The 25,197-nt window shown below is 42.5% G+C and overlaps 2 protein-coding genes across 2 annotated transcripts; both read right to left on the minus strand.

Annotated features, from left to right (window-relative positions):
* Positions 1 to 4,096: 4,096 nt before the first annotated feature.
* On the minus strand, positions 4,097 to 8,391 carry LOC311060376 (gamma-crystallin M2-like; the record flags this gene model as incomplete). The annotated part of the gene is made up of 3 exons (XM_084078544.1): positions 4,097 to 4,372; positions 7,121 to 7,363; positions 8,383 to 8,391. The coding sequence occupies 3 exons, from the start codon at positions 8,389 to 8,391 to the stop codon at positions 4,097 to 4,099; spliced, it is 528 nt and encodes a 175-aa protein (XP_083934670.1).
* Positions 8,392 to 9,378: 987 nt separating this feature from the next.
* LOC311060069 (gamma-crystallin M2-like) lies at positions 9,379 to 13,878 on the minus strand (the record flags this gene model as incomplete). The annotated part of the gene is made up of 3 exons (XM_084078195.1): positions 9,379 to 9,654; positions 10,468 to 10,710; positions 13,492 to 13,878. 3 exons carry the CDS (start codon positions 13,876 to 13,878, stop codon positions 9,379 to 9,381), a joined length of 906 nt encoding a protein of 301 aa, XP_083934321.1.
* Positions 13,879 to 25,197: the final 11,319 nt, after the last annotated feature.

The following is a 25,197-nucleotide window of genomic DNA, read 5'->3' on the forward strand; positions in this document are numbered from 1 at the left end:
GAAAGCCCATGCAGAAGTTTAGACTTTGACGTCGGTTATAGAGAAACCAGACTTCTGGGTAAAACCTGCAAATGTAATTTAATTGTCTGATCATTCCCAGTAATCAGAGAATTAGACTGTCAGGATCTGAAAGAAAGGCAGTAATTGATTGTTGGTTATTTTCAAGGGCTGTGAAAACTGGTTAACGTTGTACAGGTTTTGTTTTTGTTTGACGTTTGTTATCCAAATGGAATAATGTGGATATTTAACAAAGTGATCTCAGTTTTCAGCAAAAACCAAACAATAATTTATGTTGTAATGAAATTACAAGATAGATACATAAATAAATACATCTCTAACAACACTTGTCCTACTTAAAGGGTGTCTTTAAAGGGTGCAGATTTCTAACCTGAATCCTATCCTAATCCATCCTATTTCCATTGCGAGGATGTTGTGTGAACATCTGACATAAAACTTGTGTTCTGCGTCTCGAGAGCTCACCCTCTTTTAAAAGCTTACATTTCCACTGAAAGCCTTATTGTATGAGAAATTAACTGCAGTGTTAACTGTGGCACATATCAGACATAATGATATGATAATACGTGTGTGTGTGTGTGTGTGTGTGTGTGTGTGTGTGTGTGTGTGTGTGTGTGTGTGTGTGTGTGTGTGTGTGTGTGTGTGTGTGTGTGTGTGTGTGTGTGTGTGTGTGTGTGTGTGTGTGTGTGTGTGTGTGTGTGTGTGTGTGTGTGTGTGTGTGTGTGTGTGTGGAAGCTTAGGCATCTGTATATTTAATTGTTACATAGTTACAGGCACATGTATATGCTATATAGCTATAATGCGTCGCGATGTGACATGTGAGCTTGTAGATTGGCTATTTTTGCTATTCATCATACAATGAAGGATATAGGGCTGAGATGCTTAAGATACAGTGCACGCCAGTTTGACACTGATTTACTATTTTCTTTATAAGTCATGTTCTGTAATTGCATTTTTCATGGTTTTGCTTTTGATTTGTTCCATGGCATTTGGAGTGCCCAAAGCTTCTGTCAGAGAAGGAAGGATAGCTGACAAGCTGCCTCCTTTAGCCCAGAGGGGAGAAGGGGCTGCCTGTCTTTAGATTGACTGTTCTATCTGATGTCTTGCAATGCACACTCAATGATTGGTCCGGGTAATTTAACAACTGCATTGTAGGATAAAAAGTTGTTGTTTTTAGCTGAAGACATTTTTATTTTATTCTTTTCTTGCCACTTGATAGTTTGGGGAGAGAATGAAAATCTTTTTACACGTATGTTTCTGTCTTTCCTGGCACTATAGTCTTTTCTATTTCTACAAAGAACACAAATTAATGGGAAAAGAACTCGCACTGATCTGAAAAAATACAGATGTCTAAAAAAAGGCCTTTTTTCAAACTTGCCCATAGGGGAATTTGCATTGCTGGAAGTGGGGCAAAGAAGATGGAAGACAATACTATAGAGGTTTAATTATCCAGCCATCACAATATGAAAAGGGGGAGACATAGAACTGAGACTAATAATGGAATCACAGGCCTATGTTCTGTGTTTCTCTCTCTCGCTCTCTTTTCTTTTTCTCTTCTCTACCATCTAAAGAATTCATTCTCCAAAACGCACTACTTACCCTTCAATCAGCCTCCCATCACCAAGTCCAAAGGGTTTGCAGATGAAGCGGGAGACAAAACTCGGATCTCTCGCTTGTGTCCTTTTTATGTGTGAAGCGATTGAAAGTATCATCTGAGCGTCTTAAGGTGGATAAGGAGCGAACCAGGGACGTTTACCGTTTGCCTGTTTGATGCTCGCTGTGCTTACAAACCGTCCTAAGGAAAGGGCCTTCTGATGAGATATGATATCCCATTGTCTTAGATATGGTGTGCCACTATTATGTTTGTTATGCACATATAAATATACATCTGTGAAAGATATTTTAAAACCTATTAGAAATATTCTACATATTCTAAATGTTGTACTTTGTTTTTACACCTCTTTTGAATCAGAGCCCAAATTACAATGTCAAAATAATGGATCTCAAATGCCATGACCATACATTGTGGCAGACGGTTAACTTACATTTTCCCACCTAAGTTGGCTACTAGGTGTAGTACCTGGCCTGGTGGCTTTGTCTCTGGACAAGTTAATATTGTCTTTGAATACCCCTATTCTCTCCCAATTCCATACCCACTAAATGAAAGTGGGTATGGAAATGGCATGGCTTCGCTGTGGATCACAGACTTCATGTGACCACGTCTATGATGTCAGTCACCTATGACGTCATTACGATGACGTCAGTCATCTCCATATTTGGAAAATGTTTGAGGTCATTCCGACCCCCTTTGAATTCCAGTATAAAAATGCAAGTCCTATAAATGCAGGAATATTCTCAGTGTGTGAAAAATATTCCATAACTTCCTTGACCTTATTGGCAGCATGTACAAGAAACTCTTACAAGACTGGCCCCTGATTCTCTGTCATAGCACACACAGGTACGCACGCGCACGCACGCACGCGCACACACACACACACACACTTCTATACAGCTCACCCCATAGGAGTCATGTCGTTTGATTAATAGAATAGACACAGAGATATATATATCCTATATTCTTAGGACATAAGCACATAAACCATAGCCATGAACATCCTCCCGTGTGTACCTTTCAAAAGTATAGTCGCTGTTTTTGACCGCTATTTGATTGAAATCACTGCCCCCTCCGACCCTATTAACCTTTACTTATGACAGAGGCCACGGCAGCCCGTGAATTCCCTCTCATGTCTTATCTGCCATTGCCCCCAGTAGATCAGATCCCATGCCCATGATGCACCCTGTTGCTGCTTGCCGTCTGCTGGGTATTGTTGTCCATAGATATCAGAGGACTGAGGGCACATCACTGGACTTCCACAGCAAAGCCGACAGTCCTTTAATTGGACATTACTCAAGGCCAAAACTCATATTTCTTGTTGTGCTTGATCTTAAGAGACTCTCAAACGTACTCCCCACTGGGCTTCACATTTTTTTGAATCAATAATTTATGGTCAGTGTTATTTATTCATGGATATCTTCGCCAATTACGCACCGTCTAATTAACAATTTCAATAATTGATATTTGTTTCTGAAAGAGCTAAGTATCCTGGGCTGATGAAATATGCATGAGCAGGGATGAGGACTGGGTTTTGTTTTTTGTTCTGAGAGAGCTTGATGCTCCGGGCTAGTACCAGGCCACTTTGACTTCAACTCTTTGAGTCAGCTTTCGCCCTGTGATGTGGGTCTAATATAGGCTTCTTTCATAGACCCAAAGCGCCTGCTTGCTACCATGTGATCTCATAAAGACTCCTACATGCCCATCCTCAGATAGCCTTCTATTTTTTTGTTCTTTAATATCTAGCTTCAAAGAACAAGCTTCTGTTTCCTTGATAATTTTGCTTTGTGGATGGGGGGATGACCATGTCATGGCAGACTGCAGCAACTATTGGTCTTGTTAGGGCCCTGGTGGTTCTGAATACGCTTCTGAGTCTGACTCAGTGTCCAGATGGAACAGATCCAACGCCCCGTCACCACACCAAAGTGAGCAAGGCCTTCACATTTGACAACTTCAGTGGAGAAAAAAAACGACAAAGGCCCTTTTTATAGTTCACTTTCATCAAGTTTTAATTTATTGGAATTCCAATAGGACATGAGGTTGGGGATTGTACACCGTTCTGCTCTGGGACAACCAAAGCAAGAGTTATCATCACTGTATCACTATCAGTATTTTGCTCAAGCACTGAGGGGGTGTCAACTTCACCCAGCAATGCAAAGCCACCCAAAAACCCCAACAGACATACATGCCAAATCCCCAGTCATTAGCCTACAGTAAAACATTTTTTTTTTACTGTGGTCTGAAATCAACACATTTAATGAGTTGGTTTCAGGTTTGGACACCACAGTATCATGACCACAATGAGACAACACCGGCATTAGAGGGGAACGGGACTGGGGGGGGAGGAGGGGATTAACAGTAGGGGTGTTATGAGGGTAAAGGTTAATACTTCGTTGCACGGGCCGCGACAAAGATGACAGTCGGACCTACGGCGAAGTATATAACTGAGCGATGTAAAGGACAGGGTCATCAGTTTTGCTCGGTGACGCGTCTCAGGGAGCCGAAGGTGGGGCTGGTGCTTCCCCACTCGCTGTATCTCCTGTACTCGCCCGGGCGCAGGAAGTACTGACGGCCCCGGTAGTTGGGGTGCTCGTGGAGGATCCAGTAGCCCTCCATGACGTTGACGGAGGAGATGTCGCGGGTGTGGAACATCTCATGCAGATCTGGACAGTCCTCGTTGACCTCCATGTTCTGGCCTCTGAACTCGGAGCGCTCAAAGATCTTCATCCTGTAGTTCCCATGGTACTGTGGGAATGAACATCGAGGATGTGAGATTAAATGTTAAAAGATTTAACATTTATTTGTGGCTCTACAAAGAAACACGTATGGGATTGTATTCTTTCTCTGTGTTTTGTGATTTATTATATTGTGTTGTTTTTATCAGTTTTTATCAGCTTTTTGCCAGGCCATGATTTTACTGTAAATACTGGTTAAATAAAGATTTAATTATAGTAATAAAAAAAAAGATAATCAACTGAAGAGAATAATAACAATTGGACAGTAGCATAATAGGCGGTGTAATACAGTTCTACAGTCGCCTAGTTTAAATACATCAAGCTGAAGCTTGTGTCTGAATGTATCAGAGGTCAAATACTCCCTATCATGGCATGAGCCACTGGACAAGAAACTGGCAACCAAAATCCTCAACGAGCCAATCACACACCAAACTGGCAACCTAGATCCTTAACAAGCGGATCTACTACACACCAAACTGGCAACCTATACAGTAGGTCCTTCTCAACAAGCGGAACAACACCAAACTGGCAACCCTCAGGTTAACGAGCTGGAGCTGTCAGCTGTCAATATACGAGTTGAGTTTTGTTGTTTGGCTGCCGTTCACAAGATGTTTGCTAATTAAATGTCGAAGAATAAAGCTGGTGCATAAAAAATTAAGGTAAAGGGACGAGGTCAAACTTAAAACAAGTCGAGGTTCGCTTATTTTGTGTAACTAAAACATATCCCACAGTGAGCCATGGATCACATTCACAAGACGGGACCGTCATGGATGAACTTCAACCTGGTGTTTGCACTTTCTCCCTTTTTGGTCCGTACATCTACATAAGCGTTCAGATTTCAAATATAAAGTGCTTGCCCCATGGCCACGGATGTTACAATTATGTACGGGCCCTCAGAAGTACCCGTATCTTCCGTATTGTTCAATAAAAAGGACTTTAATCCGATCGGTTGCCATTTTATCTGTATTTTCTCCACGCTTAAACGACATGACTCTATTGGTTGGGAGGTGTATTGCACTCTGATACGTTATAACTCTGTGAGAAAATGCCCACGATCGGATTAAAATGCTTTTCATTGAACAATACGGAGCATACAGGTACTTCTGAGGGAACGTACATAATTGTAACATCCGAGGTGAAGAGGTAAGCACTTTATATTTGACATCTGAGCGTTTATGTAGATGTACGGGCCAAAAAGGGAGAAAAAGAAAACACTATCCATCCATCCATCCATGTCTGTCATATAATGACAGTCATGTATCAGGACTAGTGTCAACTAAGTGCAAGGTGAAAGTCTCGAGTGTTATGACATTGCATTGGCTTTGGTAATTAATGACGTGTCGGTCAGTGAGTCTGTCCTTAATGACTCACTGTAAAACATTGTTTTTAAATAAATCTTTTGAAAATAGCAGATCTGCAAGCTCACATGAATGCATCGCATCTCGACACATTCCAAATCTACAAAGTAACTAGTAACTAAAGTTTTCAAATAATAATTGTAGTGGAAGTAAAATTACTGAAAATTGGAAATACTCCAGTAAAGTAAAAATACCTCAAGATTTTACTTAGGTACAGTACTTGAGTAAATGTACTTAGTTACTTTACACCACTGGAAAATAGACAACATGTGTTGTCTAATGTTTATGACTTTTCTTTCCATCGTCTCATAGTCCCTGCTGAAACCTTTGTGATGGACCACAGCCACAGCCCTATATCAATCAACACAACAACATAATGATGCTGGGGATGAACCTATTGTTGTTGGTAGGTAATGTATTATCAAATTTAACAGGCTACTGAATAACATAAAGCACTGTCCTACATACGTTGCTGTTGTTTCTTCAGACATGCAGTAGTTGCTATTTAATAGACTGTAAACAACATTACAGTCTGAAATTGACTTTACTATTTTCCATGCTCTGTTTCCATAGACACTGGAGCAGCTGAAGGTGAGGACACATTGATGAAAGAAGCTGATGCTGTGGTATGGTAGGTGTTTCATATAATATTACATCTGTTTTTTTGTTTACACTGCAGGCCCCCCTCAGTGCTTTTGGCTCCTACAAGCCTCGGCACGTCCCTGAGTTGAGACACAGCTCAAATAATACCCAGTTGACATGAAACCGGAAGTTGTTGTTGACATAGTGTAGGGTCCAAGAGCATCTCCGGCTATCCCCAGTATCCCCTGCTATCCCCGGTCCCCAATGCAATAGACAGCGATTATGGCATAGCCTACAGCTATTATGGTGGAGAGGAAGCACTCTGATTTCTTGCGTAAGTAAAAGTACAGCAGCAATACCACCACAATGTGGAAATACTTTTACTTGAGTAAAAGTACAAAAGTATTGTCATCAAAATATACGTAAAGTACTGATTGTGCAGAATGTCCCAGTTCACAAGTTTTTTCAAAAGTTTACAAAATGTGTCCATTTTGTAAAACTAAATAAATGAATAACTGATCTACAGGCTCATAACTAGTCGCATTGCAACACGTTGTGAGCTTGCAGATCGGCTGTTTTCGAATAGACAAAGTATAAAATAAGACTTGATTGGTTAATATGGGCTTTCTAATAATCTAAATCTTCTAGTAATTAAAGTTTTCAAATAATTGTAGTGGAGTGCAATGTACATTATTTGCCTCTGAGATGTTGTAGAGAATTGGAAATGGAAATACAGTAATACTCAAGTAAAATGTTCTTAGTTACTGAACTTTCCACCCCAGTCTATTACAGCCATTAGGCCATCAATTAATACTTACAGGGGGCACCATGCGGCAGGAGCGGATACAGTCGTTGAAGCCGGCCCAGCGCTGGAAGTCGGGGTACTCTCCCTTGTACAGCATGTACTGGTAGCCGTTATAATTGGCTTTCTCATAGGCCACCCAACTGCCACTGTCCACCTTGATGGAGTTACAGCGACTGAAGTGGCTGTGCAGCTCAGCACAGTCACTGCTGCACTCGTAGTGACGGCCCTGGAAGTTGCGGTCTTCGTAGAAGATAATCTACGCGTTTAGGAGAGATGGATGGCCAGACATCATTATGAGCACAGTTCAAGGGGGAAAAAAGACCTCACACTTTACCTAGGAGTAATTGTTCCCAGGGGAGCTCAACTTCAAACTTGTCTAAGCACAGTTGGTTGATAAAGGACAATGAATTCAGCAGTAATAATGTGCAGCAGTCTGGTTTAATGAACTTTGCCTCTGAGTGCCAATCATTAAGACATTCACAATGCTGCAAGAGCTAGTCTTGTGTAGAGCAATTTGTAATGGAACAGTTTTGTGGCAATTATTGGGTGTGACATTTTGTCTTACGGTGCACACTTCTATTACCATGAACCATAATGCTCGAAAAGTCACTGAAATACAATACACTTAAATTAAGAGGAAGAAAATGAAGGGATTTTTTTTTTTGAATGAATCTATGCTGGCCCAAGGCATATAGTCTTGTTTTTGTGTCTAGTAGGAAGTTCGGAACACACATTTCATTGCATCACACACCATGTGGATGTACTATCCACAGTACGTAAACAAGAGAAAACAAATGATTAAATGACTCCATACAAAGAAAGAATCTTGTAATATTATTGCTCAGTGCTTACACAATGGCAACGAATCATTTCTGAATTAAATTGATATCTAGAGTATTTAGAAATAATTTCCCTCTTTAACTATTTCATACGGCAGCTATTCAAAAATAGCTGATCTAAAAGTTTATAATACGTCAAGATGCAACTTGTAGATCCGCTATTTTTGAAAATGCTTCAAAAATGGGGACACCAGGGTTAATGTGGTTAAATTACTTACTACCTCAACTCTTTTGCAGAGGAAAGATTCTAAACGAATGTAATGATTACATTCCAGTTAGGTCTGTAAAATGTAATCTTAAAATAATAAATAATTTAAGGCCAACAACTAAATAAATGCCCTCGTTTACAACCAAAACATTTGTGCAAATAAATTTGCCGGTGTCGCTACTGCCACCCACTATTAATGTGCTTATAGATTTTAAATTGCATGCTTACCTTGCCCATTGTAACTGTTCAAGTTCAGAACACAGCAGGCGATGAGCAGTACCAGGCCTTTATAGACCTGCTACGGATCAGGGCTTTGTAAACCCGGCACAAAGCTTTGTCGCGTCAGCACAATACGCTCTATACTCTGCATAACACTATAGGACTGGTGCACGGCAGCAGCCCCTTTGTCTCTGTCAAAGCTCTGTCTGTCTATGGAAAATACTCTACAACTGCACTTTTCCCAAAGAGGCTACAATAAGAGTTGCAACCTCTGCCTTTATTGGCACGAGTGCCAGAAACGTATAGGCAGAGAGGCCCTGTGTGGACAGGTAGAACAGGGGGTCCCAAACTCTTTCAGTCTAAGGACCCCCAAATAGCCATGGCCTCCGGCTGTGGACCCCCTATCGCAAAATGGCTTTTAATAAAACAAAATAGTTTGCTCAGGGTGGGACATTGTTGTGTCTCTGCTCTATATGTAAAGTGTGATTTGGCACTATAATAACATTGAATTGAATGAGAATAGCAAAAATAGCCGATCTACAAGCATGCGACGTGTTGTGAGCTTGTAGCTTGGCTATTTTAGCTATAAAAGAATATAATAATAAATGTTTTATTTAATCGTTATGATAATCGTTTTCCGTTTCCTTTCCACTTGGCACCCTGTGGCGGCCCCCCACTTTTAAAACCACTGTGGTACTAGTAGAGGAAATAGAATAGCTGTCTTTTTGTGGTACAGTACATAAATGAGTGTTTTTCCCTGGACAGATTAACTGCCAGTGGGGTTTTATGAGTTGGTAAAACATATAACAGTGCGTCATATAACATTATATTATCAACTTCAAGTACTTCTCGCTTCTTACTTCTCGCTCTTGAACTTGAGGAAACCAGAGCTTGAACAGAATCGCCAAGGACACAGATCGTTTGTAAAAAGCAAAGCGTTTAATAGTCATCGTGAGCAGGTAGAGAAGACATGAGGTGCTGGGTGGCGGGGAGCGTGAGGGGGCTTCACAGACCCATCCTCATCCTCCTGAAGGAGCCCACCATGGGGTTGTGGCAGCCCCAGTCGCCGCAGGCCCTGTACTCGCCGGGCCTCAGGAAGTACTGGCGACCCCTGTAGTTGGGGTGCTCGTAGAAGATCCAGTAGCCCTCCATGATGTTGCAGGAGAAGATGTCGCGGTAGCGGAAGCGGTCGTACACGTTGGGGCAGTCCTCCCCGAACTCCATCATGTGTCCCATCATCTCGGGCCTGTTGAAGATCCTCATCTTGTAGCCTCCTCTATACTGTTGGGTAGGAAGAGAGAGAGAGAGATGAAGTGTTTGCCGAGACTTTCACTTCATTTACGTAGTATTGTACTGTAGGTACAGACAGAAAAGTGAGCGTACGCTGTAAAATTGTGAGTGTAATTTTAACTCTGTGTTCTTCAGCATAGAGGGGTAGGGGGGGCATACAACACAGGTGTGTCCAACCGGAATAGAACCAGGGATTTTGCGTTTATATGGTCAACACACCCTCTGTCAGCTACCCTGTGGACTTCATCCACAGAACGTGCTAAATAGTAAGTCGTTTGGTTTCTTTTCTTTTTCTGTGGGGACTTTTCTGAGCCTTTATTGGATAATACAGTGGAGTGAGAGAGACAGGAATCACGGAATAAGAGTAGGGGAGTGACATGCATGAAATGGACCAGCCGGACGGAAATCGAATGAGGGACTCACTGTCAGAGCCCATGTGGTACGCACCATTTCAGTTTGGTTTAGTTTAAACCGTAGCATTTTGGATCGTGACATAATGTGACCCCCCTTTCCCCCCTAAACTGTCGGGAATGCTCAACGTGTCTTACGGAACTAGAATGAAGACGGAACGTCTTTTGGGGTCGTATCGTATTCCTTTTAAAGAATGACTGGCTCTCCTTGTGGACTTTGCAACAGAGACTTTTACGCTTTGACCCACCATGGTATCTATAAATGACATCAAAAGGCCCCTGACTGACATAGATTTCTATGGCAGTGTTTGATGTGCAAGATGGGGGGGAGGGGAGGGGAGGGTGTCGTGGTGTGGTGGGTTACCAGTCCCATCCGTCAGTGGGATTGACTTACAGGGGGGAACATCTGGCAGGAACGGATGCAGTTGTTGTAGCCCATCCAGCTGTGGTAGTCGGGGTACTCGCCGGGGCCCATGACGTACTGGTAGCCCATGTAGTGAGGCTTCTCATAGCCCACCCAGTGACCGCCGGACACGCGGATGGAGTTGCAGCAGTTGAAGTGCCTGTAGGTATCCATGCAGTCACTGCTGCACTCCCAGTGACGGCCCTGGAAGTTGCGGCCCTCGTAAAAGATGATCTGGGTTGGGAGGAGAAGAGAGGAGGACATGGCAGTCGTGAGTCTAAAAGGCTGAATGTAGTCGCCTGGCTGCTGTGCTTATGAACGGGCTGTAGGGGACACTGCTCTCCCTTGAACAAGCATGAGATGCTATTGCATCAACCCTAGGTTTTCTATGCTGGTCTGCTCAGCACCTGTATATGGTTTTCATTCCATGCTTGATGAGAAATAAGGCAATTCAATGTACCTTTTTTCACTTTCTTTGTTTTTTGTTTGTTTTGCAAAACACATTTTAAGCGTGACCAGTTTAGATACTATTTTAGTGGATTTTCATCCGATACATCAGACTGAATTTGTTTCTGCTGGCAGGATGTCAACCTCTGAGATGAAAAGAGACAGATAGCTGCTGTTGAACACAGAAACAGTCAATTTGAAATTTGAAACATCTCAATTGATTACCGTGCTATTGGCAAATCCCAGAGACGGGTTAGCCCAACGGTGCAACATGCCTAAAAAATACTTTTCCCAATGGATAACAAGGCAATTGAAATGCAGGGAATTAACCACTTAACTATGTTGTGTGATTTTACATCTACAATGGAATCTGTTTTCCTCCTTTTCCTTTTTCTCTGTGTACACAGTCAAATCCTGAAACTGTTAGATTTAGATTAACCCAGGTCTTTGCTGTGTACTTTACCTGTTGCAGTATCCCAACCATATACTACTCAAACCATAAATGTTTACCTCCTAACTCCATTGATCAAGTAGCAACAACAATTTACGTGAGCCCATACCTTTCCCATGGTTGAAGGACTGATGTTTTGCGCTCCGTAGACCTAGGTGTGTTTTGCAGGGCCTTTTATACTCTGCCACTGGCAACGAGGCCTCTCGCACGTCAGGGACGACTTCTCTTTTACCTTTTTACACGTCACACGCCTTTGTCTGGCAGTGCCACGGGACACTTTACTCCTAACTGCTAGAGTTTACCTATAGAATTCACCCCCACCCTCAACTGGCCCCCATACAAGTGACCATTCTATGTTTGACCCTTGTTCCGCCATGACCTGGTCATGCAACCCTTTGAAATATCACACAAAGGCTCTTTAGGTATGTGGCCCCCAGCAACAAAGCTTGTTTAGTTTTACAGAGGGCCATGTTGGGGAAGTTACTTCCCCAACATGGCCATAAATACATATGTTACCATAAATACATATGACTAAATAAAACATATTAAGGCACACATTTCTGTGGCCAATAATGTGTTATATTACTTTTGTCGTCCCTTTTAATACCCTCAAATGAAGTCCAAATTTAGGCATGTTATTGGTATCAAAATTATATTTTAGCAGCACTGGTCATCATTTCAGACTCATGATGAAACAGTCGAGCTACAGTGCCATCTTTATATTTTTTATAATAAAAAAGTCTAAATGGTAGACAAACTGTGCGATTTTTGGCGTTTCTGAAAGTAATGAGTTACTTGACATGCTTGTAATTTTATTATAACAGTTTTATTAACTTCTTATATTCATTTGCAACTCATGACATTCCATATTCCAGTGGGTTAGGCCATTTTGCGGACCATGATCCACACAATATGTAAATGATTCTGTTCTGTTCCAGTTTATTTCAGTTTGGACCGATGCTTTTATTTAATGTATTATTATTATTATTATTATTATTATTATATGTTTTTTTACTTTATTTAACCAGGACGTCCCTTGGGATTTAATCTATTTTTGAGAGAGACCTGGTGAAGTTGGGACCCCATTACAAATTCATTTTGGACCGATGCTTTCCCTATCTGACCCAGGTCACAATATCCCGGTTGTGTTTGGTGTTAAGTGATACTGATGGTATTGATTGAATCAAGCCTGGGTGTTGATGTAATCTACTGTGATCTGTTGTCTCTCTTTGCTTCCATAGCCTGCAGTTGTACTATGAAGTCAGACAGGACTGCTCTGTTTGTGTACAAATGCACAGACGGCTGTGCTCTCTGTGTGTGTGTTTGTTTGTGTGTGTATTTCATATGAAAGGGGCGGGGGTGGGCATATGTGCGTTTGAGTCTGTGGATGAAGTGATAGTTGTTTTGGACTCGAGTCTTTGGCTAGTATAACCATAGCCCAGAGCGTAAGGGGGAAAGGCCAGGGAGTGTTGCCCCATGCGTTCTGTTCCCAAAGCCCAGCTGATGCCAGAAAGGTCGGTCTCATCCTTTACCCTTTCATCAGAATAAAGAGACAGCGGCCTCTCTCTCCACTTTGTGTGTGCTTTTTTGCAGCTCTCGACTCTGCAAAGAGACAAAATGTTTTCAGCGAACACAATAGCCATTATGATCCCACTACCCCCATCCCTCAATCCCCCCCCCAAAAAAGAAAAAAAAAGCTGCTACTGTGGCAGTATATTTAAAATCCAAATATGACTCAGTTTCAGTGCTAAGGAACCACGTTGATAAGCTTTTGCTCCTTTGATCAGACATCGCCTTGAAACTCTCTCATAGGCTTCAATAGGTTTCATGTTTTGAAGCCGCACTCTTTTTCTATGACATAAGTAGATCATTGATATCCTTTCATCACGCTGTGCAGTGTAATTGTGGCAGATTATCAGATGGGACGCCGCCTGTATTGTTTTGTTTTGTGAATTTTTCAGGAGCAGGATCTCCAAAAGTAGCATGTTTCCGTGTTTGTTTGTTTAATTTAAAGCAGAAGAAAATGGGAATCAAATATTTATTCTTTGTTTTATACATTTCTTTTACACGTTCATGGTTCATTCCTTCATTATGACTAAAAAGTGTGATCTGTTTACCCCGTTCCTGATGTAAGAGTTGGTGGCCACCACCATCATTGTCATTGCTCTCATTTTCAGCACTGAGGAACCTTGACTCATTAGTGGAGACCTCAGCTCTCCATGTGTCTCGTGGGGGGTGGGGTGGGGGGGTTGGGGGGGATTGCTGGGCCTTGTTTCAGGGGCTCTCAAATGATCATCTTTAGCAATGCTACAAGACATCTCCTCCCCACCCTGAAGGGAAAGCAACATCACAGAGGCCCTCGTCTTGCTTTCTTGGTTCCCCCCGGAGGAGAAGAAAGGAATCCCGCTGAGGAGCATTCCACTCTTCATCTCCAGGATGATGGAAGAACGAGGAAGGAGAGAATGGAGAGACGGGGTGTGGGGGCTCTCCATTCGTGGCTCCATTGTGTCCGAAGGAGGAGCGCGATGTGCGTGTATAGCCGCATGGGAGATGGCGACACGCTTTGCCCGCAGAACGACAGTCAGTGAGGGGACCTCAGAGGCTGATGTGTACCCCACATAGGGAGGGAGGAATCTCTGACAGACAGCGCGGCCCAACACTAGTTAACTGGCAAACCCTTTTTTCATCTATGGGGGCTTTCAAAACGGAGAAGCCAGTTTGTATAGCGGACGCCAAACTAGAATGCAAATGTGCTCTTTCTTTTCCAAAGAGACACATCTTTCCAATTCCAAACGTATCAAGCAAAATGTCTTCTGCATCCCCCAAAATATGGCCTCTCCGATCAAACCATAATATATGGTGAGTTTCATCCCTAAAATATTGTAGGGAGAGATAGGGAAACATCGTCCCTGATTGCAACGCCTCCAACGTTCGGAACAATCATCCATTCCACAAAACCCACAATGGTACCGAGGTGTACAGAAGGGGTTTCTTGCGGCGAGTTCTGCTACTGTGAATGGGCTAATCTGCTGTTGAAAATGCTGTATGATCGGGACGCCACTTGCCAAAAGCTCCCCCCCCCTCCCCCCCACGCCCCACGATGGGTGTTCAACGAGAGGACCTCTCTTTTGCGGCGGAGATCATCCTCTCCATTCTTTCTGTCAGAAAATCTCCAGGCGGCCTGCCTCTCTCTTTCGGCTGCCAGCGTTTCGGCGCTCTATCGGGACCGCCAGACGCCGGAGCCACTGTGAGCCGTTGCCAGGGCCAGGATTTACCGCGATGCGTCTGGTGTGCTCCATCTTTTTTTTTGCTGTGGGATAATTAAAAGAGGAAATGGTGCTGGAAGAACAGAATGAATGGAGGGAGGGAGGGGGGGGGGGGGGGGGGGTGATGTTTGGGGCCGAGCAAATGGATGCAGCTGTCAGTTATGTGGAGGTGTTGATATGCCATTTGTTTCCCCCCTTTCTCTGTGACTTTGCGTCGAACTATTCTCCAACAGAGTTTAGTTTTAAAAGTTGTGTGTACAACGACTGTTTTTAATTACCCAAAATGTAATTAAAAACTTTTTAGAAGTACTTTTGTTCATGACCATTATACAGTATGGCATAAACGTTTATGCCATGAACATCCACTCTTTCCAGTCTTTTAGGCTTAATGCTGGTCAGCTACAGATGGCCATCAAGGCCAATGGTGGAATTAATGCATGTTCCTCCAGAACTCCCCACTTCTGTACCAGGAAATATGGCCCATATCACTGGATATCAACCTGGGTACTGCCACAAACGTGGTCTCGTCGTCTATCGTCGCTGGGGCATCACCGAAGTCCGTCGCTTATTCATATAGTGTAGACTTAAAATATGGTTCTCTGTCTACACTAAGTAACGTAATGTGAAAAAATCCTGAAAACTGTCAGTCTGTCATCACAGGTAGTTTGAGGTATTTTCCAGGTGATGAGGCATTTACAAATCATGTTCTGACTTTACTTTCTACTTCACTGAATGATATTTAGATGCATCACCATGTGCCGTGGTCTAAACTCCATGAAAAGCAAGCCATCTCCTTCCTCTCTTCTAGACATACCTATGGGAGTAATGGTTTCTTTCTTTCTTTCTCTCTTTCTGTCTCTCTCTCTCTCTCTCTCTCGTTCTCTGTCTCTCGCTCTCTGTCTTTCTCTCTGTCTCTCTTTCTATATCTCAGTCTCCTCATCTCCACACTGTTTTGACGTGGCGTGTCTCCCATGCCCCAAAGCTTTCAAGGTTTAAAGAGCAACTTTTCACCCTGTGATCCAGGCACCTTTCAAACAAGTCACGTTGTTTACAGACACATGACAGAGCCTCCAGAGCCTCTGAACAAACGCAACCTCAGCGTGAAGGCCCCCCCTCCCTTGCCTTTCACCGCACGCTAAATTTGTAATCAGATGTGATGCCATTATTCACTTCCTCAAAATTGTCATCAAAGCAAATGTGTTCTGACAACACTTAGTGACAAGTGCACCAGAGGAGAGGCGGCAAATCAGCTTTTTCGCACCGTGTATCAATTATTGATTCCACCCCCCCCCATGTCCCAGCCAGCCACATAGGCACCTTGTGATAATGAAATACACCAATTTAAAAAATAAATAATAAACGGAGGTTCGGCTCAATTGTTGTGAAGGCTTATGCGCTTGATTGACTGACGGCACATTTTCCTCGCTGGCAGTCAAGCAGATCAAAGGAGGTTCTCGTCTTATCGCCCAAGGGCACTTGCAATTTATTTAGAGGGGCTGTGCGGCTGTCCCAGCAGGTAATGATATTGGGCAGAGCCACTCAGGATAATCATAGCTATGAGATGCCTCGCAAATCCCCACCTCTACTGTCTATCTCAAACTCATGCGAATGCTTGCATATGATTTACAAGAAAGCTATCCTTATTATGCTAAATTAAAAAGGGCATAAGGCTATATTTATAGCACAGTGAACAGTCGGTTGTTCAAATGCATTGGCCTTAGCTTCCATAACAATCCAAAGCTTGCTTTGTCTAAATTTTGAAGACTTATGTCCAAATATTATATCTATGCACGTGATTACTTATTCATAATTTCAGTTTGACGTGCAATAATGTTTTGTAATATAATTTGTAATATCTTAGAATAAGCTGGGCATCTTGAGATATTAAGTTAAGTGCAAATTCTGCTCTAAGCTCTCTACAGTATAAAAGCCTAAAAGTCCCTAAAATATCTCTGTCACAGGAGAAATTATTCTTAGATATAAGTAAAAAAGTTAAAAAACATTTGTCAAAAATGATTTGCAATGGATATGAGTCTACTGGATCTTTATACTGTATCTTTATACTGTGTGCACACACACACACACACACACACACACACACACACACACACACACACACACACACACACACACACACACACACACACACACACACACACACACACACACAAACATACCATACGTAACAATTATATAATACAATTTCATTGATTGCTGTAATTTGAAGGGATAAACACATGGAAGGCTGTGCAAAAATAAATTGCTGCGTTATCTCAGGGGATGAAACATTCTAAGCAAAAGCAAAGTGTTGCCTTTGTAGTGCATATAATGCTAGTTTGGAGTAAAAAAAAAAGCACATTAATAATACACGACAGAGAGCATATTAATGGCATGCTCCCTGTGTCCAGATGTGCTCAGGTGCTCATGAGCATGCACAAATTATTTAGTTTCCAAGTTTTGCAGAGAATGCAGCCAGTGTTTTTAGATTTTTTTTTGCTAACGTGTTGGCCCATTAAGTCGGTTTTCAATATAATATTGCCTGGAGCAATAGACGACATTTTGTATTATGAATCATGATACAAAGCTAATAAATGTGGAATTGGATTTGTTTTATCTATGCCCTAATTTCTGTGTGTCAAGAAAACAAAAACAAAGTAATTTTACACAAAATAGAGATATTTTAGCATGGGACCAAGAAAAATGTGAGTGTGTGTGTGCGCGCGCGTGTGCGTGTGCGTGTGCGTGTGCGTGTGTGTGTGTGTGTGTGTGTGTGTGTGTGTGTCGGGTGGGGGATAGGCTGTGAAATAAAAGCCATTTCTATGTGCTAATTGGTTTGACTGATCTTGTTATAAAGCAATTTGATGAGACTCTACAGATAAGCTAACATGCAAGTAAAACTATTTGAAATGTGCTGCTGCTGGTATAACCAGATTTGTAAGGCAGAATGGCTACTCTAAAAGAGCCTACATTACATTATATAATTGTCATAAAACAGACCAACAGAGAAACACAAAAGCAAGATTCAGACCTTGTCCATACATACAAATGATTGCTATAGCAATGGCCATGACTTCGTGAACTGTTTCATAATGCCTTGAAATGCTATTTGAATGCTATTATGTGCTTCAAATAAGAAACAAATATAGCGCAAATTATAAGTTGTAGTTCAAGTTAGGTTCTTGAAGTTTAACACACATAAAATAATATGTAATAACCGGCGAGACAACTTTTTAGTTTGAAGGTTCAAAATGCCTTGTAATCCTGTACGACAGGGAATTGAACATTCCCAGTTGCAAAGTCAAAAACCTTTATCACAACATTAAACTATATTATCCAATTGCTTGTTACAAATGTTTTTTTCCCCCAAATTAATTTAATTAGGATTTTTTGTGTCCACAGTTGGCCAGCTAGAGATTCCAATTCCAATCAGTAGAGGGCAGTAGAAGCCAAAATATTGTCTGTCCTCAGAGTGGCTGTATGAAGCTCTATATACCTCAGCTATATCTCTCAGACTGTGTGTGTGTGTGTGTGTGTGTGTGTGTGTGTGTGTGTGTGTGTGTGTGTGTGTGTGTGTGTGTGTGTGTGTGTGTGTGTGTGTGTGTGTGTGTGTGTGTGTGTGTGTGTGTGTGTGTGTGTGTGTGTGCGTGCGTGCGTGCGTGCGTGCGTGCGTGCGTGCGTGCGCGCGCGCGCCAGCATGTGTGTGTGTGCGCGCGCGCCAGCATGTGTGTGCGTGCGCACGCCTTTTTGTATGCAAGTAACTTTGGGTAGACATGTACATTTTGCTGAAGTAGACATGGGGCAGATATTTGTCTGGGTGATATGCAGGGCACGGGGTGCAATTCAATGGTGTCTAACAGCTCCTTGGCTGCTCTCTGTGCCCTAAGCCTATTAGTGCAGAGAGGAAGACTTCTTGGTTGGGGAGATGGGTGCTAAACCAACCACTTCCACACTTAGATGACCTGTCAACCTGGCTACAGTGAACACACAGCACTTCTTCCAAATATAACATGCTGCTTCTACACTCTGCATGTGCCTTGTGACTGACACATACATATGGGTACTACGGCGGAGTTCTTCAAAATGCTGAATTCAAACGAACTTAAAGGCAATATCTCTCGCGCATATATATACATACACACACACACACACACACACACACACACACACACACACACACACACACACACACACACACACACACACACACACACACACACACACACACACACACACGTGCACATATACACACACACACACACACACACACACACACACACACACACACACACACACACACACACACACAACACTATGGTCAAACAAAGTCTTTGTGAAGCTGACCATTCACTCCATTCATTAAGACACTTTCAGAGGTGGTGGAGGGTAGGGGGTTTCATGCCAATTGATTGTTTGAAAGTATGTCCTCAAGCCTCTGTGCATGTTGCACTCAATATATACCGTTTGGGTCCCCTCCAGCTAAAGGGTTTCTCTTTACGTTTTGAACAGATTTTTATCCTGCTTCTCCAGCACAGCAGAGAACGAATTGAAATTGAGTCGTCTTATTTCCCATTTTGCATCGGAAAAAGATTCCCACCTTACACTTACGAATTCAACAGCAGGGACTTATCTCGGTAACCAATGACGGTTCGCAGTTCCACCCGCCGGGAATTAATTGCGCTATAGCATGAAGTGAATGTTGGCAGGACGGAATCAAGCATGTCATTAACATTGGTGAACACTTGTTTTGTGTTGACGGATAGGGTAGTGGAATGGATAAGAGGCATGACTTGATGCATGTACGGGTGCTGGGGGGGGCGGGGGGGCGGTGTTGAGCAGGAGAGGAGTCGCTCTGGTCCCTGGAACGGCAGCGAGAACGTGGGGGCCCCTCAGCTGAGGCCCCTGGAAGACCCACACATTTCACTCGTGGGAGTTTCGACCAAATATACAAAAAGAATCAACGATACACCAAGGGAGAATCTAATGCCAATTCCCATCATCAAGACCCACATTTCTCTCTCTTTTGCTTTTAACTGTTACCCCCCCACCCCTCTCTCTCCCTCTCTCTCTCTCTCTCCATCTCTCTCTGTTACTTCTTTTCCCTCTGCACTGTTGTTTTCGAGTTTGTTTTCCGCCCGTTCTCCTCTGGCTGTCGCCTAGCACTGCAGCCACTTTCAAAGGCTCGGCTGTCACGCGCCGCCTTTGAGTCCCGTTTGAATTTTTAACGTACACGTTGTCAGGGCGCCGTCAGGAGTGATTGACAGGTCCGTCCCAGTGCAGCGCCGGGCTTGGCAGGCTGGCTGTCTTTTGTCAGAGGCAGGCAGCCGAGGAGAGGCAACAAAGGAAGGGAGCAGAGGAGGGAAAGAGAAAACATACATAAATAAAACAAAACTGTTCTTACCCATTTCTCAATAAAGACCAAATTAGATTAAACTTAAGGCGTGCGAAGGCAGTCGTGGGCTGTGGAAATAGACTTGATATATTTTCTCTCAGGGCTTTGTTCCCGGCGCTGTTGACGGCGCACGGCTAAAAGACTCCCCCCTGACGGAACACGAAAAGGGCACGGCAGGAGTTGCATTGAGTGCTGGCTGCAGATGTTTATGTTGTTCATTATCTGCCCTTTGCTTCAGCGCCGAGAAGGTTGAGGTTCATCGTTCTGCGCTCACCTTGTTTTGGAAACAGTAGTCCAAGACAAATTCCCCCACGGCGACGATGGTGTCGATAGAGTTGTGAGGGCTCTGGCCTTGACCAACCGCCTTGTTTTTCATTTTAACCACATGAACCCTAGCGTCCCTATTCGATAGGCGAACATTCTGCAAAAATATAAGACAAAAGTATGCGTACCTTCGGTGGAAATAGAAAAACATTAAGCGAAAATCGCAGATCTACAAGCTCGGCTATTTACGCTGTTTGACGTTCAAGGGAGTACATAGGATTTTAAATGGTTCAAACAAACACACAAACTTGTCCACTTTGATTCTAGTCTGTGCTGTTTCAGAAGGACACAGAAAATGGCACTATCTGAAAACGATGAATGGGTTTTGTCGTCATACAGTACTTAATCACATCTAGAGAATGGTTAAAAAATGCTCTATAGACATTGTCAGTGGAATTGTGTTGCTAGGGAACAGCTTGGGTCCAAGTTTATTTCCTTGCGGTCACTAATATTCACAAACGCTGCAACAGGAAATGAACTTGAACTCCTTTAGAATGTTGAAAGAACCACAATGGAAATAAACTCTAGAGCTCTTTTGTGTTTTATCCTTTTGACAGATATGTACAAATATATGTTACATACATGTCATCAATCGGTCAATCAATCAATCAGTTATTGTCAGGTGTGAAAAGGTCCATAGTACAGTTCACAGTGTTGGGTGAACACAGTCCTATTGTATCATATCATATATAATTTGGTTATTCAATGGCATTGTTTGAATAGTGCAAGAGTCGTGATGTAGATGCTGGGCTAGGCGTTGTAAGTAATTAAGTAATTAAGTAATTGAATATAAACAATACGTTAGACTGACTACCTTGATGTGATGGCATTTATTTAGTGACTATTAGTGCTTTCAGAAGATATTTACTCATAAGAAAATATTGAGAAGTGATCGATACTAATGTGGATATGATGACCAAAAAAGCATTCCTTGTTAATTTCACTCAAGTTCAGTAAATTGTATCTGCACTGTTCTGTAGCCTTTAACCACTTGGCATCCCTTTTGGGCATGTCATTATAGGCCAAAAATGTCAAACAATTTCAAAATGACAAAAATATGAAATCTACAAGCTTGCATGTTGACACGTTAAAGCTTGTAGACCGGCAATTTCTCTATTCGTCGTACGGCAATAATGATAACGAAAACGTCAGATGATATCTACTCTCATATCAATATCGGCCAGCCCTAGCTGTAGTCGGCTGACGATGGAGCCAATAGCTTTAATCAACTCTTGCCACACATTCGTTCGACAATGATGTCATCGTCATCCCATCTCTCTGAGATTAGTGCAAAGGGAGTTGGCTGCAGCACAAGCTGAAGGAATTGGAACATTAAATAGAACATTGTAGCCAGTGTTCAGCAAGTTGTCTCTGTCAATCTAGGCTGATGGAAACACAAAGCCTCTGTGGACCATCACATGGTATGTAAACATAATATGGGTGGGACTTTGGAATGGCAGACGAGACGTGCAACAATAAGATCTTGAGACAGTTTTAGGGCGGGGAAATGACCATGAGGCGAATGAAAGCCCCTCTTTTGTCTCTACGAGTGCCGAAGAACAGACTAAATGACACTGGTTCACAATGACTTATCTTTAAGTATGGACTTTGGCTGTTCATTATTTGTAAATGAGGGTATATCTTAGCTATTGGGTGGCCCAGTCACCAAATATTATATGGGGATGGGGTTATAGATTCAGTCATCATTTTACCGGTGAACAAGAGTCGACAAAGATTTCAATCAGAGGGGAAAGCCGTTTAAAGAGCAAGCGTTTCACTTGTGAGTACCGCACATGATGGGATGACTGACTGACTCTCACTCGCTGAAAGCTTAGGTTTCTTCTTTTTTAAGAAAACATGTCTGCTGTTTGATAACTCCTTGACATTTGACAGTCTTCAGACCAATCAGACAAGGCAGGTTTATGTTTTTTCATGTTACCCATCTTGAGGAGTTGCAACAACGGTAAAAGCATACCATCTCTTTTCCACACGCCTATCAAAGGCTGCCTCTCACCACAGCGATCAACATCTGATAACATGGTGCCATGCTCATTTCTTGTTACCCCTTTACTGTTCATTTCTGTTTATGTCTCTTTTTGGCGTCGCTCACATCTAGGCCAAACTCCAGAAGTTGATTTCAATATATAGGGGGGGACAGGTGACTTTTACCGTAGCAAACCACCCCGTGGGGTGAACTTTTCCCACATTGGACTTTGCCAGAGCTCAGGATCAACCGCCACACTCGCTTGAGTACGCCACTCTACTCTCAGAGGGACCTTGATGCCGCCGCCGCGTCTTTCTTTATAGTTTCCCAATGAGTTCTACTGTAAATGATACGCCTGGATGTTATCTTGGCGGAAAAGTGGAGTGCGGAATGGAGAAGCAACAAAGGCGGAAGTCTCTCTGGTTACATAATTCATATCAGGCATATTCAAATAAAATTTAACATATTGTCATTCATCTAAAAGCAATCCTTTGTGTGCATGTGTGCAAAAGCATGGATAACTCTGAGGCAATAAATTACTAATGGCCTACCATGGGAGCATGTGAATGAACATGTTTAGTCATTCTGTTTGACAACAAAAGGAAACGGCCTATTCCGTGGGGTGGAAATCAAATTTCCACACTTTTCCGTAGATATTGTTGCTGGGAATGTGGAGTCTTCCATGGGCAGGGAAATGGCACCGACGGTACTCTGCGCTGATGCATCGTTTGTTTGCTGATAAACCAGGAGAAAGAAATATCTCAAGGAGAGAATCAGTGTTAGCACAGTAGAGTATGTGGTTGGTGTGCCCTTGGTTTGGAAGATGGAATTGTTTGTGGAAGATAGCACTCATATATAAAACTCAAAAAGGATTTGGAAACCTTGGAGGGGAAAAAACGATAGCAGCATGAACTTGTTTATGTTGCTTTACAATTATGGTTGTATAAAAGTTTCTCCATTTCTTTGTTTTCAAGGATTTTCTGGACATTTTGCACAATAGACCTACCGTACCTGGCAGTTGTACATAACAGTGTAGTACTTCAGCTTAGTTAGGTAGGAACTCAGTATTGTTGATGCACATGCTGTAGCTAATTTAAACATTCTCTGAATAATGATCACATATTGAGCATTGATTGTGAAGAGGACATTTTCCTTTTGCAAATCTCTTTTTTTCTTCATGATTTAGATGACACACAAGATGCTTTTGTGATTGATCGGCCGAAAATCAATATGATGTTGTCATATCCCATCTACAGTTAGTCTTTGTTCTGTGTGATCCATCCGTCTATAGAAAGGCTTCTCCAAATACACAGGAATGAGAAGTGTGACTGAAGATATGATTAAAAAAGACTCCACTTATTCCACAGCTCTGAAGGCAGCCAGCCATCCAGGTGTCGAGTGTTTTTTGGAGATATCATTTGAAAAACTTGAGACAGAAGGGAGGGTGGGTGAGGATATAAAGACGGCGAGTGACTGATAGACTCTTGGAGCGATTATGAGTAAGAACAATGCACCGCAGATAAACAAACCTTCACATCTCAAAACTGCAAGTCTCAAATGTTCGACGTTTGATTTTTTTCCCCTCTTTCTTTTTCCTTTTCGTCTGATTGAACGTCTCCTGTCTCTTCATCGTCATGAAAAGCGGTTTTGCGGCATTATAGACAGCCAGGCGCCATATGTGCAGAGCAACTCCGTCCTGCCTTGCACAAGTGCAGCAAACAGTGGCCGAGCAGAGGGTCGCCTTCTTAAGGCCCTGACACACCAAGCCTATATCGGCTGAAACGCCAACCTTCAGCGTCTGTGGCAGACAATTACCCGTAGTTTTTGCAGTGTGTCTCATTCGATACTTTACACTTCTATTCTACTACAGTACATCTCAGAGGCAAAAGTTGTACTTTTTACTGTTATTTGTTACTTGTTACTATTTACTTTGCTACTGTGCTAATTAGATTATTATTACAAAACACAACAATTAACCCCTTAAACCCTATTTTCAGTGTGGATAGCCTGAGCAAATACGAGAAGAGAAATGGAAGTGAGCAGCAATCAGAATCAGAAACAACTTAATTTGTCACATCACACGATTGCATGTGTAAAAGGGTGGATGAAAATATTTTTTTGGTGCAATTTTCTTGTGTACATAATGCAGTTACAGGAAGAGTTAGAATAGGGAAAGAGAGAATAGAGAAGAAAGAAACGGAACACAGTACAAGTCAAATTACAGGAGGCACAGTTAAATCAAATATACAAAGTCTAGTGTAATTGCATGATTAAACATTTGACATTGAAAGATGGCATTGCAGAAGTGCTTCTTGAGCAGGTGGAAAACATATCCAGCATATACAAATAGCAGTATATAAAATCACAGTATCATGTGCATAATTAAAGTGGCATGGTTAAAGAAATACGCAACAATAAGCCTACAATCGATAAAATAGGGTACACAGATGCAATATTGACGTCAATGAAACACCATTGCCAGTTACAAATTTATAAGATTAATATCTATAAATCCCAAGCATCTCTGCATAATGTACTGTATTATCTTTGCTCAATATTCTGGGTTTCTTTTATACAGACTACTGCCACCTCCTGGTACGGAGAGCTTTTTCCTCTCACACGGGGCGCACAACATACAGTACGTGCAAGTCAGCCATCAGCTGACCGTCGGCTGTAGTCTTTGCGGCGTGTTACAGCGCAACTTTTACCGAAGACGCTTTTCGTGACAGACGGCAGAAGCATACCAATCAACCCCCCATCCTTTTGTTTCTGACCCCTGCCTTGCACCAGGTGTGCGATTCCCTGACCCCAACCCCCTCTCTCGTTCCTTTAACCCTCTCCTTCGTATTTCCACCCCTTG

This window comes from Gymnoscopelus microlampas, assembly GCF_963454915.1.
Source record: "Gymnoscopelus microlampas genome assembly, chromosome: 14".
NCBI classification, from domain to species: Eukaryota; Metazoa; Chordata; class Actinopteri; order Myctophiformes; family Myctophidae; genus Gymnoscopelus; species Gymnoscopelus microlampas.